At 35.2% G+C, this 17,545-nt stretch overlaps 1 protein-coding gene across 4 annotated transcripts in view; it reads right to left on the bottom strand.

Annotated features, from left to right (window-relative positions):
• Positions 1-17,545, bottom strand: part of phtf (putative homeodomain transcription factor) — a 171,564-nt gene that overhangs the window by 119,588 nt on the left and 34,431 nt on the right. Inside the window, exon 1 of one of the 4 annotated variants that reach the window (XM_089098551.1) lies at positions 16,755-16,836. The exons of the other annotated variants lie outside the window; for them this stretch is intronic. Within the exon in view, the coding sequence (XP_088954677.1) occupies positions 16,755-16,797 (43 nt within the window). The 5' untranslated portion in view covers positions 16,798-16,836. Of the gene's footprint in view, positions 1-16,754; positions 16,837-17,545 lie in introns of those variants that run through there. 4 annotated transcript variants of the gene reach the window in all.

Below are 17,545 nucleotides of genomic sequence, written 5' to 3'. Positions count from 1 at the left end.
GTGTTGGATGGTAACCTCCTGTCCTAGCGTCGATGGGGCAGCTATTAGAGGCCCAGGTAACGTGTGTTGGAGGGTGGAGGGAGCGGTGACGTTAATTTCTTGTACAGGAGCTGTGACTTGTGCAGCCGGGACAGCTTCTGAGACCCTTGAAAAAGCTTGCGTAGGTGGGGTTTCGGCATTATAGCTATTCGCCCACTCTCTCTTTGGTTTTCTGAGAGGTTGCATTGGGTCAAGTAGGGTGGAGCTAGAGGGTTTTGTCCAGCGACCATATTGCATGACGGTAGCCTTCGCAGGGGGCGCATTATTAGCCCTAGCTTTCTTAGCGGGTGGCGGTGACAAGCACTCTTCGCTATTTGCGCCAGTCATAGGTCTCATCGATGTAGGGGCCGCAAATTCTTCATAATTTGCCTTAAAGAAGAGAAGAAAAAATCAAATCAAAATAATTTCTCCCTTTTCACAGAAAGAAAATTATTAACTATAATTTTGATTAGAAAAGTATTTATCTCATTTTAGCAAAGCAAAAAACCCATATTCTCCCCCCCTAAATTTAGGAAAATTAACCCACCCTATGTCTACCCTCTCATTTAGTTAATCATGGGTTTTATTAAAGCGAAAGGCATATCTTATTACCTTTTATTCAAATGTTATAGCTTAAATCGCTAAATGAGGAAGAAACAATTATTTTTTCTATTTCTAATAAAAGCGCTAACCCCCTCACCGAAAAAAAATCATGGATTCACGCCCAAGAATATAAAAGAAACTTTATTTAAAGCTTTAAAAAAATTAAAAACATGCCTAGAGACGCAATGCATATATTTACACATTTGTTTTCTTGTCAATGGGTGTACATGTCTACACACCAAATCCCCCCTTACTTTTAATGCGAAGAAATAGTTTGTTTTCATTTTACAACGAAGCTGTTAGAAGCGATGTATTGCCCTCCTCCTTTTACATAATTTACTTACAACGAAGCTGTTAGAAGCAATGTATTGCCCCCTCCCCCCTTTCACATAATGTCCCAAATATATTGTTGGCAATTATTTTGTTTAGAATCTGTTTCTCTACTTCCATACAGGTTACGAATCCACAATCTAATTATTGCCTAAAATCGTTTTATTTTGACAACCAGAACAACCCTTTGGCTAGACCGATAGCGTGAACACACCGGAAAAGGGTGACAAAGTAATTATATGCTTGTGCGGAGAGCTTATGTCAAAACATAGCGGGTTAATAGCTAAGAGATAGACAGAAGTTGATAGGCTTACAGAAAAAATAAATTTGAGAAAAGATATTTCTTTTTGTGGTGGTTAGGTTTCGATGGTAAAAGAATATATTTTCGTTTTCATTGCAAAGTGATGTTTGTATTAGAGTGGGGGGGGGGATTTAGCTGAAAAGATAAAGGGAAGGAATTAATCGAAAAGGTATTTCTGTTTGTGAGAATTTGGGATTGTAAGACAATGGGGGAGGGGGGGGGGATATTGTTAGACCCTAATTCGAAAATAACTTGTTTCTCTACTTCCGTACAGGTTGTGTAAGCCTAGCTTAATTATTGTTTTAATTTGACGGAAGAATAGTTCCGTTGACCGCGTTTGTAAACCGGAAAGGGTGATAGCTAATTATAGGCCTCACATTGGAGTCTTGTGTCAAAACAGAGCGGCATTTTCATTAAAAATTGACAGAAGTCAGCGGTCACTTTAGCTGGAAATATAGAAGGAAGGATAATTATTTCTTTTTGCGAGAATTTGATTGTAAAACAATGGTGGGGGGGGGATATTGTTAGACCCTAATTCGAAAATAACTTGTTTCTCTACTTCTATACAGGTTGTGTAGGCCTAGCTTAATTATTGCATCATTGTGTTTTAATTTGACGGAAGAATAGTTCCGTTGACCGCGTTTGTAAACCGGAAAGGGTGATAGCTAATTATATGCCTCACATTGGAGTCTTGTATCAAAACAGTGCGGAATTTTCATTAAAAATTGACAAAATTCAGTGATCGCTTTAGCTGGAAATATAGAAGGAAGGAAGTTAACGAAAGGATATTTATTTCTTTTTGCGAGACTTTGATTGTAAAAAAATGGTGGGGGGGGGTTAGGTTTCGAGGGTAAAAGAATTTATTTACGTTTTCCATCGAGTATAAAGATTGCAAAGTGATGTTTGTATTAGAGTGGGGGGGGGTTTGGGGGTAAAGGAATATATTTACGTTTTAGCTGAATATACTGGAGGGTGACCAAGGAAAATTCGTTTGAAAATAAAAATGCACTTACATTGCTAATTGCGGCTGCCAAGGCCTCAAGCTCATCAATTATGTTAATTGTTCTATTCATTGTGTCACAATACTTTCTGATAATTGAATCACATTGCATGCCCGTTATGTGTGTAATATCAAGGTCAAATTGGTATGTAAACAAAGTCCTCCGATTGGCTGAGAAGGAAACACATGATCTAACCGTTACCTTGGAAACTCATAACATTTGGCTTGAACAACAACAACAAATACTGTTTCCCGGAAACTCATAACACCTGCATCGAACAACAACAAGAAGGGAGTGACAAAGTTCCTGTTTTTTCATTCTCACTGACAAAGACCATAAAACCATCCATAAATGTGACAAAATTCCTGTTTTTCAAATTATCACTGACAAAAACCATAAAAACATCAATAAATGTGACAAAATTCCTGTTTTTCAAATTCTCACTGACAAAAACCATAAAACATCCATGAAAAACATCAAATAAATCGACCAACACACATAACCATCCAAGAAAACAGACATAAATGTGACAAAATTCCTGTTTTTTCATTCTCACTGACAACAAACAGACATAAACTATGTAAAAAAAGTTGTAGGTGGCAGCAGAGGTGAGTCGTGGGAGTAGAACCTCCCTTTCTACTTTTGCCTACAGAAATTTACCTACAGAAAGGGTAATGCCTCGATAATTACCACATTCACTCTTATCACCTTTCTTATACAGTGATTTAATTAGGGTTTTCCTAAAATCGCTTGGTAAAATCTCCTTTTTCAAAAATCATATTTATAATCTTTAGTAACTTTTTTCTAACCTCACAGCCACCATATTTAAGAAACTCATTTACCACACTATCAGCACCTGGAGCTTTATTTTTTTTAAATCTTTTTAGTACTGTCGCTAATTCTTCCTCGCAAAACAAATCTTCCTTCACAACCAAGGTATCACACAATTCTTCATTTTTCTCTATATCTTTTCCAGCAGCTCCATCTCGGTTTAGCATATTCTCAAAAGGTTCTGCCCATCTCTCTTTAACTCTTTCCTTATCACTATTTGTGGCCCCGTTCCTATCTCTGACTGGGGAAAGTCCGAATCGACTACTCCCTCTCAATTTATTAACATACTAGTAAAATATTTTACTATTATGCCGTCTATCTGCAGCTTCCAGATCCTCGGCATTTTTATCCATCTCCTCTACTTCGCACCTTATAAGTTCATATTTTAGTACTTTCTCTACTTTCTTTACATTTCTCTTGTTTTCGTATGGTCTCTCAATCATATAATTCTTGTAAAAGCCCATTCTCCTCTCTATTAAACACAAAGCTTTTTCTCTGATATTCCTAGGTGCCTTCCTAACTTTTTTCCCAAAGACACCATCACCAACTTCACAAATTATTTTTCTAAAATTATTCAATCCATCGTCTACATTGTCAAATTATAAACTCTCCAACTTAGTATTCAACTGTTCCCGGAAAGTTTCTCTCAAATCCTCATCCTGGAGTCAACCAACATCATAACTTCCCCGGGGGTAGTTACCCTTCCGAAATTTCAGCTTTAAATTAACCCTAGAGACTACTAGATAGTGATCTTTATTTTTAACATCAAAAACAGCACTCCAATAAACCCTAGTAGCTTGTATTGATCCTGCCAATCTTCGGTTTACAAAAAACCGAAGACTGGCTTTGTTGTCTCACTGTAACGTGAATAACACGTTAACTTATGGGTCATTTTATGACCGAACACCGCATTGATTATTACTAGGTCGTTATACCTACAAAATTGCAAAAGTCTGTTTTCTTTACTGTTTTCTTTTCCTACACCAAATTTACCTAGGCTAGGATACCATCTATCCCTATTTTTACCGACCTGAGCGTTAAAATCTCCTAATAAGAACACCATATTTCTACCTGGGACCCTGTCTATTTGCTCTTGTAACTATAAGTAAAATTTATCTGAGTCACTAGTATCTGCGTTAGTCGGTTCCACAGGGGCATTTACTACTACAACTGATACCCTGAAGTATTCCAAACAGGTTTGCCTGTTTGGAACAGGTTTGCCTGTTTTTGCCTGTTTGTCTTTTTTTTAGAGAATATGTCCTCCGTTTACACCTTTTTCCTCCCCTATTTTGAAAGAAATCCATATATGTCATCCTTTTTGTGTTAAATCAAAACAAGATAGCCATGATTCCCCAACAGAGCACTAAACAGTAGTAAAAATAAAAAATTTTAAATAAAATCCTTAACACTTTGCTCATTAGAACAGGGCCTTTGTGTTTCAGGATATTTAGAACGGTATCTACGGAGAGCGAGAGTAGTAGCCCTGGAGGGGGTACTACTAGCGAGTTACACTGTACATTGGCACTACGGAACTAAATTAGCAGAATATGTAATCATTACCATCTTCAATGAATAATCTATATGTCAAGTTTATTTCATAGGCAAGGCAAAAGCGCTGCCTAAGTAAAGAACGATGTTGGCACAATGTGTGATTTTCTTTTTTTTTGGTTTTAGACCAGGACACTGTTGTATCGAAGGAGTTGTCCTAGAAACTTCGAAAAGGGCTCATTCGATTGAAAATTGAAAGGGCTAGTGTCCTTTTTAATAGTCAGAAGTGATTCGAGGGCAACTAAGCCCCTCCCACGCCCATCATTTCCCTAAACAAATCCAATCAAAATTTCGAGACAGCCATTTTGTTCAACGTAGTTAGAAGGTCTGGAAATAATGTCCTTAAGGATGACAGCCCCCCCCCCGCCCAGAGCCCTCAGGGCAAGGGTTGTGAGCTATGCCCTGGGGGCATGTAAGGTTTATATAGAAAGCGTTGTCGTAGAAACTTCAAAAGAGCTCATCCTGGGGGCATATAAGGTTTTTATAGAAAACGCTGTCGTAGAAACTTCAAAAAGGCCTCATTCACTTGCGAACTGAGAGGACCAGTGCCCTTAATAATAGTCAAAAGCAATCGGAGGGCGAATTCCCGCACCCCACGCCCATCACTTCCCCAAACACTTCCGATCAAAATTTCAATATAGCCGTTTTATTGAACGTAGTTAAAGAGCCTGGAAATTATGGCTTTGAGTATGACAACCCCTCCCCCCCCCCCCACAGCCATCAGGTGTAAGGTTGTAAGTTATGCTCTGGGGGCATATAATGTCTTTATAGAAACCGTTATCGTAAAAACTTCAAAAGGAATCATTCGATTGGAAATTGACAGGCCTATTGCCCTTTTTAATAGTCAAAAGTAATCGGAGGATAAAACACCCCCCCCCTACCGCGCCCATCATTTCCCCAAACACTTCCCATCAAAATTTTGATATGGCCATTTGTTTCAACGTAGTTGGAAGGTCTGAATATTAGGTCTTTTAGGATGAGTGCCCCCCTCAGCCCTCAGGGAAAGGCGAGGGTTGTGACTTATGCCCTTGGGGCATATAAGGTTTTTATAGAAATTGTTATCGTAAAAAATTCAAAAAGGGCTCTTTCGATTGGAAATTGAGAACTAGTACCTTTTTTATTAGTCAAAAATGATCAGAGGGCAAATGCCCCCCCCCCCTCCCCCACCATTTCCCTTCCAATCAAAATTTTGAGATAGCCATTTTGTTCAAAGTATTTGAAAGGTCCGAAAATTATATCTTTTAGAATAACAAATCCCCCCTAGCCCACAGGGCAAGGGTTGTAAGTTATGCCCTGGGGGCATATAGGGTTGTTATAGAAAGCGTGGTCGTATAAGCTTCGGAGGGGGTTCAGTGGATTGGTAATCAGACACTCTAGTGCTCTTTTTAGAAATCAAAGTGATCGGAGGGCAGCTACCCCCACCCAAACACACACACATCGTATTGTACCGATATTTATCTAATAGAAATTTTGAGATAGCAATTCTGTTAGTTATTATTAGAAATTTTGAGATAGCAATTCAATTCAAAATAGTCTCAATACCATATAACAAGGCTTTTGGGATTGAAACAAACCCCAGAGATAAGGAGCAAGGGTTGTAAGTTATGCCCAGGAGGTATTTAACGTTTTTATAGAAGGGATGGTTGTTTAACTTTAGAAGAGGTTCATTTGGTTGAAAATTGGAAGTTCTAGTTCATTTTTAAGAGTCAAAAGTTAAGGAGATTTAGGCCCCCCCCCCCGCCCGACAACCCATCTTTTCACTAGACGCATCTGATTGAAATTATGAGATAGTGATTTATTTCAAAGTAGTCCAAAGAACATGTAATAATGTCTCTAGGGGTGACACAACCACCATCGCCTGGGGATAGGGTTGTAAGATATTCCACGACGGCATATCAGGTTTTTATTGAATGGGCGGTCATATAAACATCAGATGGAGCTTATTTGATTTGAACTTGGAAGTCATAGTGCCCTTTTTAAGTGTCAAAGGGATTTGAGAGGAAACATCCCCCCACGCTGATAATTTACCTTAACACCTCCAATCAAAATTTGGAGATAACAATTTTATTCATCGTAGTTGAAAGTTCCGGAAATTATGTCTGTGAGGAAGACCTCCCTCCCCCCCCCCCTACAGCTCTTAGGGAAAGGATTATAAGTTATGCTCTGGTGGCATACAAGGTTCTTATAAAAAAGGGTGGTCGCATATGCTTTGGAGAGGACTCATTGGATTGGTAGTCATAAGTTCTCGTACCCTTTTTAAGAGTCGAAGGGATCAGAGCGCAGTTACCACCCAGTGGCGGATCCAGGGGGCGATGGGCGCCCCCGCCCCCCTAGCGTACTCTAAAGTAGTGTAATTCACTTAATTAACTCAAGTGCGTTAATTAAACTTGCTCATAACGCAAGTTTATCGGATCAACCTATTTTGCCCCCCCCCAAAAAAAAAAACTGGATCCGCCCTTGCTACCACCCTCTTCCCCCTACCCACAAACACTTCGTGTTTTCCTGAGATGTATCCAACAAAAATTTTGAGTCAGTTCTTTTATTCAAAATAGTCCAAATATCATATAACAAGGCTTTTTAGGTTGATACAGAACACCAGAGCCTGAGGATGAGGGTTGTAAGTAGGTTTCAAAACCCCTATGCTTTCTAAAAGCCAGAATATAATTTGCATTTTACTGAAAAATTCTTTAAATGTTTTCACTTTTATAACTTTAATAAATCAAATATTATTAAGAATTTAAAGAATAAATATCAGCATATATATGCTAAACTGACAATGCACATTCTTTTGAATTTTTTCAGTAAAGTGCAAATTATATTCTGGCTTTTAGAAAGCATAAGGGTTTTGAACCCTACTCATATTAATTTCTGCTTGTTTTGAGTTTGACTCGGTTATCTATTTTAATTTCTGTTCGTTTTGGGTTTTATTTATTTGTTTACGCTGATTTGTGGTAGTTGTATGCTTGGTAGATTATTTGATTCTATTTTTATTCGTTTTAGGTTTAATGGAGTTCTTTACTTTTTGAGGAAAAACTTATTTTGTGGAAAAAGTTTGTTTTAATTAATCTACAAGGATAAAGGACATTGTCAAAAGCGATTTATACCTACATTGAAAGAACTCGCTGTCAATTTTATTAATATAAGTTAGTTGAAAAACCTTCAAGGTACTTAAATCTCTTCGAACTTTGTTAAAGGTATTCCGAAATGAAAGCAGCGCCATCTATGCTTGGTTAATTTTAACAACTGCCTTATTAGAAATACCAAATGTCCTCCTTTGAGATATTTTCAGATGGTAGCCTTGATTTCAAACGAGTCAAATTTGGGTTCTTTTGAAGACCTAGTTTTTGCTACATTAATCACAGGTAACTTTAATCAGGGGACGGCTCAACAAAAAATAAGGATTTATAGCCATTATACAATCAAAATGTACATATTTTGTACAATATTTCGTAACTAGGAGGGGGGGGGGGTTGTAATCACAAACATATCTCATTTATTGGCCACTGACCTTAATAATACCTATTTGAAGGCTACGCTTTCGAAAACCGGTACTTTCCCATTATATGGGCAAATCGTCTATAAACAGTCGAATGAATGCAGTGATGGAGACTCGTAAAGCGGGTAATTGTTATCTAAATTGATCGAAGAGCGTGGTTTCTCATTGAATTTACAATATTTAAACTGTTGTTTTTTGGGGTTTAGGGGGAGAAAAAGGTACCTAGGTTAGGTTAGGTTACGTATTTAATATATGCAATGCTTTGCCCCACTCCACCCCCTAATGTGCAAATATAAAGCCCAAATTTGTTTATAAACTACTATATATTCATCCTATTTTACTTTATTTGATTAGCATTGACCAAACTTGACTTTTTAGAAGTGCCCATATAATGGGAAAGTACCCGAAAACCTCTCTGACATTATAACAACTCTGACTGTGGCCCATTTTGTAATACATTGTTATTAATATTCTCGGAATTTGCAGCTGAATTCTCTTCGATACCTTAAACGTCGAACGTCGAAACAATTTTCTTTTTGGAAAAGGGGTCAGGTTCTTATTAACCTGAAATGAGAAACCTGAATGCTTAGAAACCTGAAACAAAGCCAACACATGAGCTAATACACTTGTCATTTGCAAAACACCTACAAACACAAAGCACGTTTTTCAGATTAAACTTATTTATCGTGTAAATTCATTAAAATCTAGATAAGAAATCATGAGTTGACAGTTACATAGACAGGACTGCATCTAAAACTTTTTCGCGATAAGTTTGGAATTCCACTGGAGTTCCCGAACCTTCAACAATAGATTTAATCAAACTGTGAACTAAGAAATGGTCTTAAGCAAATGAAATGGTTTTCTAAGCATCCCTGTGTCAATAAGGTAAAATATAGAGCTGAAGTTTGGGGAAAGTGAAAAAAAAATAGAGTTGTATGCCCAGATTCTTTTATCTTCCGAAGAGATCTTTTATATCAACCACTGGAAAGGACCCCCCCCCCATTACAAAACATGGGACCCCCCCCCTCATGAAACATAAATAGCAAGCGCAAACGATGTAAGAGGGACAAGGAATTATTCAAGGTGCCTCGGAGCAGTGGCGGATCCAGGGGGCGAGGGAGCGCCCCCTAACGTAGTCTAAAGTAGTTTAATTTACTTAATTAACACAAGTTTGCGTTAAATAAACTTGCTCCTGAAGCAACTTTATCGGATCAACCGATTTTGCACCCCCTAAGAAAATCCTGGATCCGCCCCTGCTTCTGGGCCTGTCCCTCCCCTACATCCTAAGCTTTACTAGATCTTTATTTCCATCCCCCCCCCTCCCGCAAAATAAATATGTATGTACCTGACAACAGTAACAACTGAAACGTAAAAAAACGTGTAAAAAAATGATAAGACAGTGAAAATAAGATAAAAATTTACTTTATACAATATGTATCAATGAAAAAAAATTACACATGGCAAAATGTCAGCTCCAGGGGTGGATCCAGGGGGCAGGGGGACCACCGGCTCCCAAGATTGTTCCGTCATTTGTCTTTTTTCTCTTTTTTACCTTTGTTTTAAATAAACTTGTCAATTTAGTCAGTTATTGGCACCCTCGTCACGTTACATCCCCCCCCCCCCAAGATTCTGATCTAGATCCACCTTTGGTAAGCTATACACTATTGTACGTCAGAATTATTAATGCTATATACATAAAAACTTTAGGTATATCTTTATGGGGAATCCGGTAAATAAATCATTCCTTAAGGTTTTGGAATTTAGGTTAGGAGATTGGTTAGAAACTGAGGAAATACTTTGACCGTGCAAACGGTTTTCAGACCGATGTTTACTACTGTTGACCATATTTTTACTTTGGAGGCATTGAGAAGGAAATATGCTAGAGGCAGGAACGGTCAGCTAGACATGGCGTTATTAGACCTGAAGACTGCTTTTGAGTCGGCAAATAGAAAGTTGTCAATTGAAAATGTTAAAAATAGCCCATATTGTTTTGTAGTAATAATAGCAGAGATGTTTCGGAGCGTGAAGTTTGTAGTGGAAGATTATGGGATGATTTTCCCATTACGCTGATTACGCCTCGTGTGGGAGTGAAACAAGAATCTACTTTACCTCATGATTTATTCTCACTGTTTATTAATGATTTACAAGGTTTTATGAAAAATAGTGGAGCCCCTTATGTAAGTTTGAATTGATTTAGGCTATAATTACTCGCGGATGACAGCTCTAGTGACGGATAGTAGAGATAATCTTCAGAAGCAATTAGATATAAAAAAGGACTATTTAGAGAAGAATGAAGAAGGATGTCAGAAAGTCAGTAGCGTTAGCATTTAGGAGCAAAGGAAAGGTTGCACCTGAGGTTACATTTGGAGTAACATTTTGGAGGAACCATGTTAGAAGTTAAAGAGGAATTTGTTTATTTGGATGTAAGTTCATCGCGCTGAAGGGGATGTCTAGGCATGTAGAAGATTGTAATTTAAAAGGTAGGGGGTTAATAAATATGCTATCGAGAAGTAATTTAGGTTAGCTAGCTGACATGAGGATTCAGAGGTGGCCTAGACAAAAGTGGCTTTTAGTCTACAATATGGGTCGGAGGTTTGGGGTTCGACTAAAGCAGCTAAGTTAGTTTAACAAAGGTATTTTTAGAGAATTTTAGACTTAAAGGATTCTTTTTTCAGTTCAGTGGTACTGAACGGAAATTTGGGGCTTTCTACTTTAAGGGGTCTTGGATTGATTAGAATAGTGAAATTTTGGGCGAAAATAGTAGGTTACTTAAGAGCTCGGCTTTTCAAGTCAGATTCTTCGGAAGGTTTGAAGGATGGTATATAGATGTGATACATGGCTAAATCAAGTCAGGAAAATATTGGACCATTGTGGCCTGTTGGAGACGTGGGATGAAGGAAAAGACGCGATGTATGAGAGCGTGTCAGTCTGGAAGGAAGTACGCAAATCCTGAACGACCAAGAAATACAACAATGGCAAGCTCAAAAAGGCCTATCTATGTCTTTGGAGTTTTACTCTCGAGGTAAAAACTGGGTGGGGGGGTATCCTAAATTTGGGTAGAATAGAGAGGATTTGAAAGGAATTTATGTTGATGAAGTTTGGATTTAGGAGAGAGAAAATTTTTTCGGAAAGCTTAGGTTGGCGCTAGGCCCCTAATTTTGCCCGATGTGTACATATGTGAATGAAAATAACTTTTATTGTGTATATAAGTATGAAGAGTTTTCTGAGTTGCGGAATGAATCTTTTGGAAGAGTGTCGGGGGGGGTGTGTGGTGGTTAATTAAGTGGATGTCTCAGAGGAATGCGTGTGCTACTAAACAGCTATGTTTGTTTGTTCATATGGGGGTTTAAATATAGGTATTTATGTTTGATGGGAAAGTTTGATAAGATTTTTAGGAGTTGATCTGTATTATGGTTTTAAAATGCTATTGTTGTGCGTTTTTCTTATTTTCCTTTTTTTGGCATTATTTGAACCTATGTTTCTTTCTCCGGGCTTTTTCTGTTGCTGTATTTCGTGTGTTGCTATGGCCCGCGGGCTTTTGCAAAACAATCTTAAACATAGCAGACATCTTGTCTTGTGCTTTGCTGTTTCTGCTTTGGTGTTTTAATGAAATTTCATATTTGATTTTGTTTAAATGTGAGTTTTCTTTTCGTTTTTGTATGTTTTGTGTGTTTTTCTTTGTTATATATGTATATATATATATATATATATATATATATATATATATATATATATATATATATATATATATATATATATATATATATATATATATATATATATATATATATATATATATATATATATATATATATATATATATATATATATATATATATATATATATATATATATATATATATATATATATATATATATATATATATATATATATATATATATATATATATATATATATATATATATATATATATATATATATATATATATATATATATATATATATATATATATATATTATGTTTAAGAGGTAATTACTTGGAAAAAAAAAAAAAAAAAACAAAAAAACTGTCGTCCTAATCCAGCAATTGAGACAAATGTGCACTTGAACGAGGCTTTCACCTTACACATCCATCCAACTACCTAGGACCAAACAGTATACCCAAACCATCAACCAAATAGAAAAGTCCAAATCCAAATATATATATAGTCCAAATATATATATATATATATATATATATATATATATATATATATATATATATATATATATATATATATATATATATATATATATATATATATATATATATATATATATATATATATATATATATATATATATATATATATATATATATATATATATATATATATATATATATATATATATATATATATATATATATATATATATATATATATATATATATATATATATATATATATATATATATATATATATATAATATATATATATGCATTTTATTTAAGCTATTTTCTTGGGTAATTTTTCCGTTGACACAAGGTTCCGGGTGTGAAGCTGATGTGAAGCCGGAGGTTCCGGATTCGGAATTTTAATATTTTTTTGTGTTAATGAGTTTTTATTCTATTTTCAAGTTCCGTTTATTTTCACTATCTAATTTTAAAAAATTACACATTTTTAATACATTTTCTTTTCAATAGTGAATGGAGAGGCAGTGTGGTCCACTAAATAATTAACGAACAGAGTAACAAAGTAGAAAAGCGTTTTTGCTCTCTGCCTCTCTGGTATCGTTAATTCTTGCTAATTTTCATTTTCATTTGAGATTCTCAATAAACCAATTATGTTTCAGGGAAAACTCTGAAACTCTGGAAATTTGGGAAGGAACTGGCCACGACATCATCCTAGACTCTTTTCATTTATTATTGCCAAAAACTTTATCTTGACTGAAGGAGTGTATCCACGGGAGGGGGGGGGGGTACCGGGTTTGAACCCCGCCCCCAAAAAATTTTACGACTCGTAAAAACGTAACAAATATGCACAAAAAAAATTTGATGTGTTTCCCTCCCCCCCCCCCAAAAAAAAAAAATTTAGATGGGCTGCTGCTTGACTGCAAAACTTTTCAAACGACGGTTATAATCGCAAACTTAGCAAATGCCTAATTTCCTTGCTCATTAAGAAAACCGAAAAAGAGTTTCTGTTCATATTACGGCCGTATACAGTGTAAAAGACAATTCTTGACAAGCCTCTTTTTTATCTCATAATTTTATCTCACTGTATATTAAATTTTTATTACAATTTTAAATTGTATTAAGTTGTATATCACATATTAACTGTACATTATAATTTTATAGTTGGTTGTATATTCGTCAAATTGTATATTAAATTAAATTTCAAAGCAATTTCATCATATTTACTTCTTCTTGAACATCAACGCCAATTCACAGCCTCGACGATATGCAAGGACAGCTTTCTCAAAAGTAATCTTCGACCAATTTTGTTTAAAAACTTGTCGTGATCGTCCTCAAAAAAGACTCTTTCTATATCAAGTTATTTTTATGTTATATAAGTGTTTTGGAGCAGAGGTAGGCGCGGAAATGTGGCCCCACAAACCAACTTACTGCGTTACAGTTGAATAGCTAATGTTATTGACATGTTCTTGAATTATTTATAAAATAAGCATAAAAGAGGCTATGGCCGATTACAAGATTTGCCAAGAATAAAAAAAATCTATCTCCTAAAACACTAAAAGGGAAAACAAATTCTTTAAAATTAACAGCGATTGCATAGAGTGGTCATGGGATAAAAAAAGAAAAAAGAGAATAAATGAATTTCCAAATAGTAAGAAAAAACATTGGACTTGGATACAATTTTTTTCAAGTTTTTAAACTATTTTTAGTAACATAGTTGCCAGTTAGATACAGATCGACTGACAAGTTAATCTCATAAATAACACGCAAGATCCATCACAAAAGTTAAGATATTCCTTCTTTCATTGGTTGACCGCCCAAAATCAAAATGTATTTCCCATAAAAACGACGGGAACATTTATATATATTCTGAATCGAAATTGCTTCCAGATCACGTATGCAAATGAGGTTATTTAGGCTATTATGTTCCTGTTATCTTGTGGTGACTATCTTGCTTCTCACAGAGCTTTATTTTGAAACCTATTTGCCTTTACGTGAAACAATACTCCCTGAAATGCAAACAATGGTTGGAGGGTTGAGTGTGGCTGGCCACAGGCCACTTAGACAAGGCACTTAGATAGCCACTTAGACAAGAACTTGTTTTTGGAAGAAAGGGGGAATATTTCTTCTAAAACTAAAAAATGCATTGGAACATAATTTATGATTCGCGTACGGGGGATAAGACGATACTGTTTTCAGTAATTTCCCATTATATGGACACTTCTAAAAAGTCAAGTTTGGTTAATGCTGATGAAATAAAATAAAATAGCATGTATATATAATAGTTTACGAACAAATTTGGGCTATATATTTGCATATTAGGGGGGGGTAAAGCATAGCATATATTAAATACGTAACCTAACCTAGGTACCTTTTTTCCCCCTAAACCCCAAAAAACAACAGCTTTAAATATTGTAAATGAGAAACCACGCTCTTCGGTCAATTTAGATAACAATACCCGCTTTACGAGTCTCCATCACTGCATTCATTCAACTGTCTATAGCCGAAGTGTCCATATAATGGGAAAATATCCTGTTTTCTTCTTTAAAGAAGAAACTGTTATTCAATTTATTCAGCTTATTCGAGTTCCAATTTAATTGTAAACAAAGTTGATTTTTAGGACAGACCTTTTTTGCGGTTCAGTCCTAATGCTCGCCTTCAAAATGCAGGGATTTAGGACAGCAGAGAGTGCAAAAAATTGTGTTTTTGAATTATTTCAGTTTATTAGAGTTCCAGTTTACTCTTTAAAGAAGAAACACTTTTTTACTTATTTCAGTTTATTGAAGTTCCGATTTCTTCGTTAAAAAATTTGATTTTTAGGACAGGCCTGTTTTGCGGTTCTGTCGCAATGTTCCCCTTCAAAATGCAGTAATTTAGGATAGCGCAGAGAGGAGAGTGCAAAAATTGTGTTTTTGATTTATTTCAGTTTATTAGAGTCCCAGCTTCTTCTTTAAAGAACAATCTGTTTATAAATTTATTCAGTTTAATCAAGATCCAGTTTCTTCGTAAATAAATATAATTTTTATGACAAGCCTGTTCTGCGTTTCTGACGCAATGCTTGCTTTCAAAATGCAGCAATTTAGGACAGCGCAGAGAGGAGAGTTCGAAAATTGTGTTTTTGATTTATTTCAGTTTATTAGAGCTCCAGTTTCTTCTTTAAAGACGAAAATTTTTTTAAATTTATTTCTGTTTTTGTCGAGTTCCAGTTTCTTCGTAAACAAATCTAATACTTAGGACAGGCCTGTTTTGCGTTTCAGTCACAATGCTCACCTTCAAATGCAATGAAAATTCCCTTTTTAAAGAGAATTTTTTAAAATTTTAAAATTCCCTTTTTAATTCCCTTATTAAAATTTTTAAATTTTTTTTAAATTCCCTTTTTAATTCTCTTTTAAAACTATATGACAAGTATCATCAAAAACCAGTTTTTAAATCGAATTTTAATTTAGGACAGCGCAGAAACTAGGGTGCAAATTTTTTTTGTGTGCTTATACTTTATTTTACTTTATTAGAGTTCCTGGTTCTTCTTTTGCTACGTTTTTGTCGTCACAACCCACCCTGAGAAGCTTTGTAAGTTATGCCGTGGGCGCATATATGGTTCTTGTGGAAGGGATGCTCGTATAAACTTCAGAGGGCTCATTTGATTTAAAATTGAAAGTTCTAGTTTACTTTCATAGAGTCAAAAGAGATCAAAGGGCACGTTTCGGAAGAGTGATGGACGTAAGAGGGGGGGAGTCAAAACGAGCTTTACATTGGAATAGTCTGGAACGTCTATAACAAAAAGTAAATAAATAAATAAAATGTTAACAGAGACCAAACCCTCTATGAGGGTCATCATTCATTGTTATATGCGACATTGTCGAGAGTTTTTTAGTCAATCAAAATATTGAAAAAAAGTGTATTCCTTATGAAACAAAAACTGACTCTTTTAAGTAGTGAATAAGATCAAATGAGCCTTCTCTTGATCTTCTAGGATCACTGCTTCGATATGATCACTTCTGAGAAAAATAAATAAATAAACAAGCATCCGTGATCTTTCTTCTGGCAAAAGATTCAAAATTCAAAATTTTTGTACACAGGACCTTGAAATCTCCGTAGTAGGGCTCAATGAAATGCTAAATCTGATGGTGTGATTTTGCTTAAGATCACTTGATGTTTTGGGTGTTTCTCTCCTTTTTCACAAATTTGGCAACAATTCTCAAGCTCGTAACTTTGAATGGCAACATTTAACTTGATGAATTTTATATACTTTGAATAAGCATAAAAATTCGATTCTTTTGATTTATCTATTGTTTTCAAGGCTCTGTTTCTTAGAGTTTCGGTTACTATTGAGCCACGTCACTCCTTACTTAGTTTGTTACCATGAACAGTTTGATATGCGACATTGTCGAGAGTTTGTATGCAAACTAAATCTCGAAAAGTATCTTCCATGTGAAACAAAACCTGACTTTTAAATAGGGAAAAGTGAGGAATAATGAATAAGAAAACAACTTACTCCACCAACTCGCTAATGAATCCTTAAAAATATTACAAATCATATTGGTATAATCTAAACTACGTTGCTACTACCAGTATTCAAACTCGCTCCACATTAGTTTTATGAACGTATAATTTAGAATGGAAAGATAAGAACAAATCTTATCTAAAAAAAACACTTATAATATAGAAAAAACTAGATTTAAAATCAATAGAGGATTTTTACAAACCGAATATGGCGGGTTTGAATCCGTATATCTTAAATAATTTCAAAAAGTATTCTGTAAGGGATGAAAGAAAGGTCCTCAGCGTGTAAAGGTATTTTTAAAACGACTAAAAGCAGTGATAGGATAATGAATCGGAGTAGCAAATCGTGATATCGGATATCGGATATCGTGATATCGGATAATTGTGATAATCGGAGTAGCAAATCCATAGTTATTAAAGGATCAGTACTGACACAAGGAATCGAAAAAAAACTTCCAAATTCCGGGGGCGATTCCACAGTCTAACTTCGCTATTCGTAAAAAGAAGTTACGTTTTTTTTTAACAAAGTTATTTGAACTCCCTGAGACAGGATAATCAAATTTATAATCAGCAATTTTCATGTACAATACTGATAAATTAGCGACGCTATTATAAAATTAATTAAAAAAGAATTTCCAAAAATAAGATATTCAAGGGAAAGTAAATCCATATTAATTCAATTCAATTCAATTCAAACTTTTTATTTCCTCCGAATACGAAGAGTAAAAAATAAATAAATAAAAATAATAACCGCTAATCAACAGGCCATAAAATTATTTTAAA

This window comes from Artemia sp. Qi Xiang Cuo, chromosome 13 (assembly GCF_049724085.1).
Source record: "Artemia sp. Qi Xiang Cuo chromosome 13, ASM4972408v1, whole genome shotgun sequence".
Classification (NCBI taxonomy): Eukaryota; Metazoa; Arthropoda; class Branchiopoda; order Anostraca; family Artemiidae; genus Artemia; species Artemia sp. Qi Xiang Cuo.
This window is presented reverse-complemented; position numbering and strand designations above follow the sequence as displayed.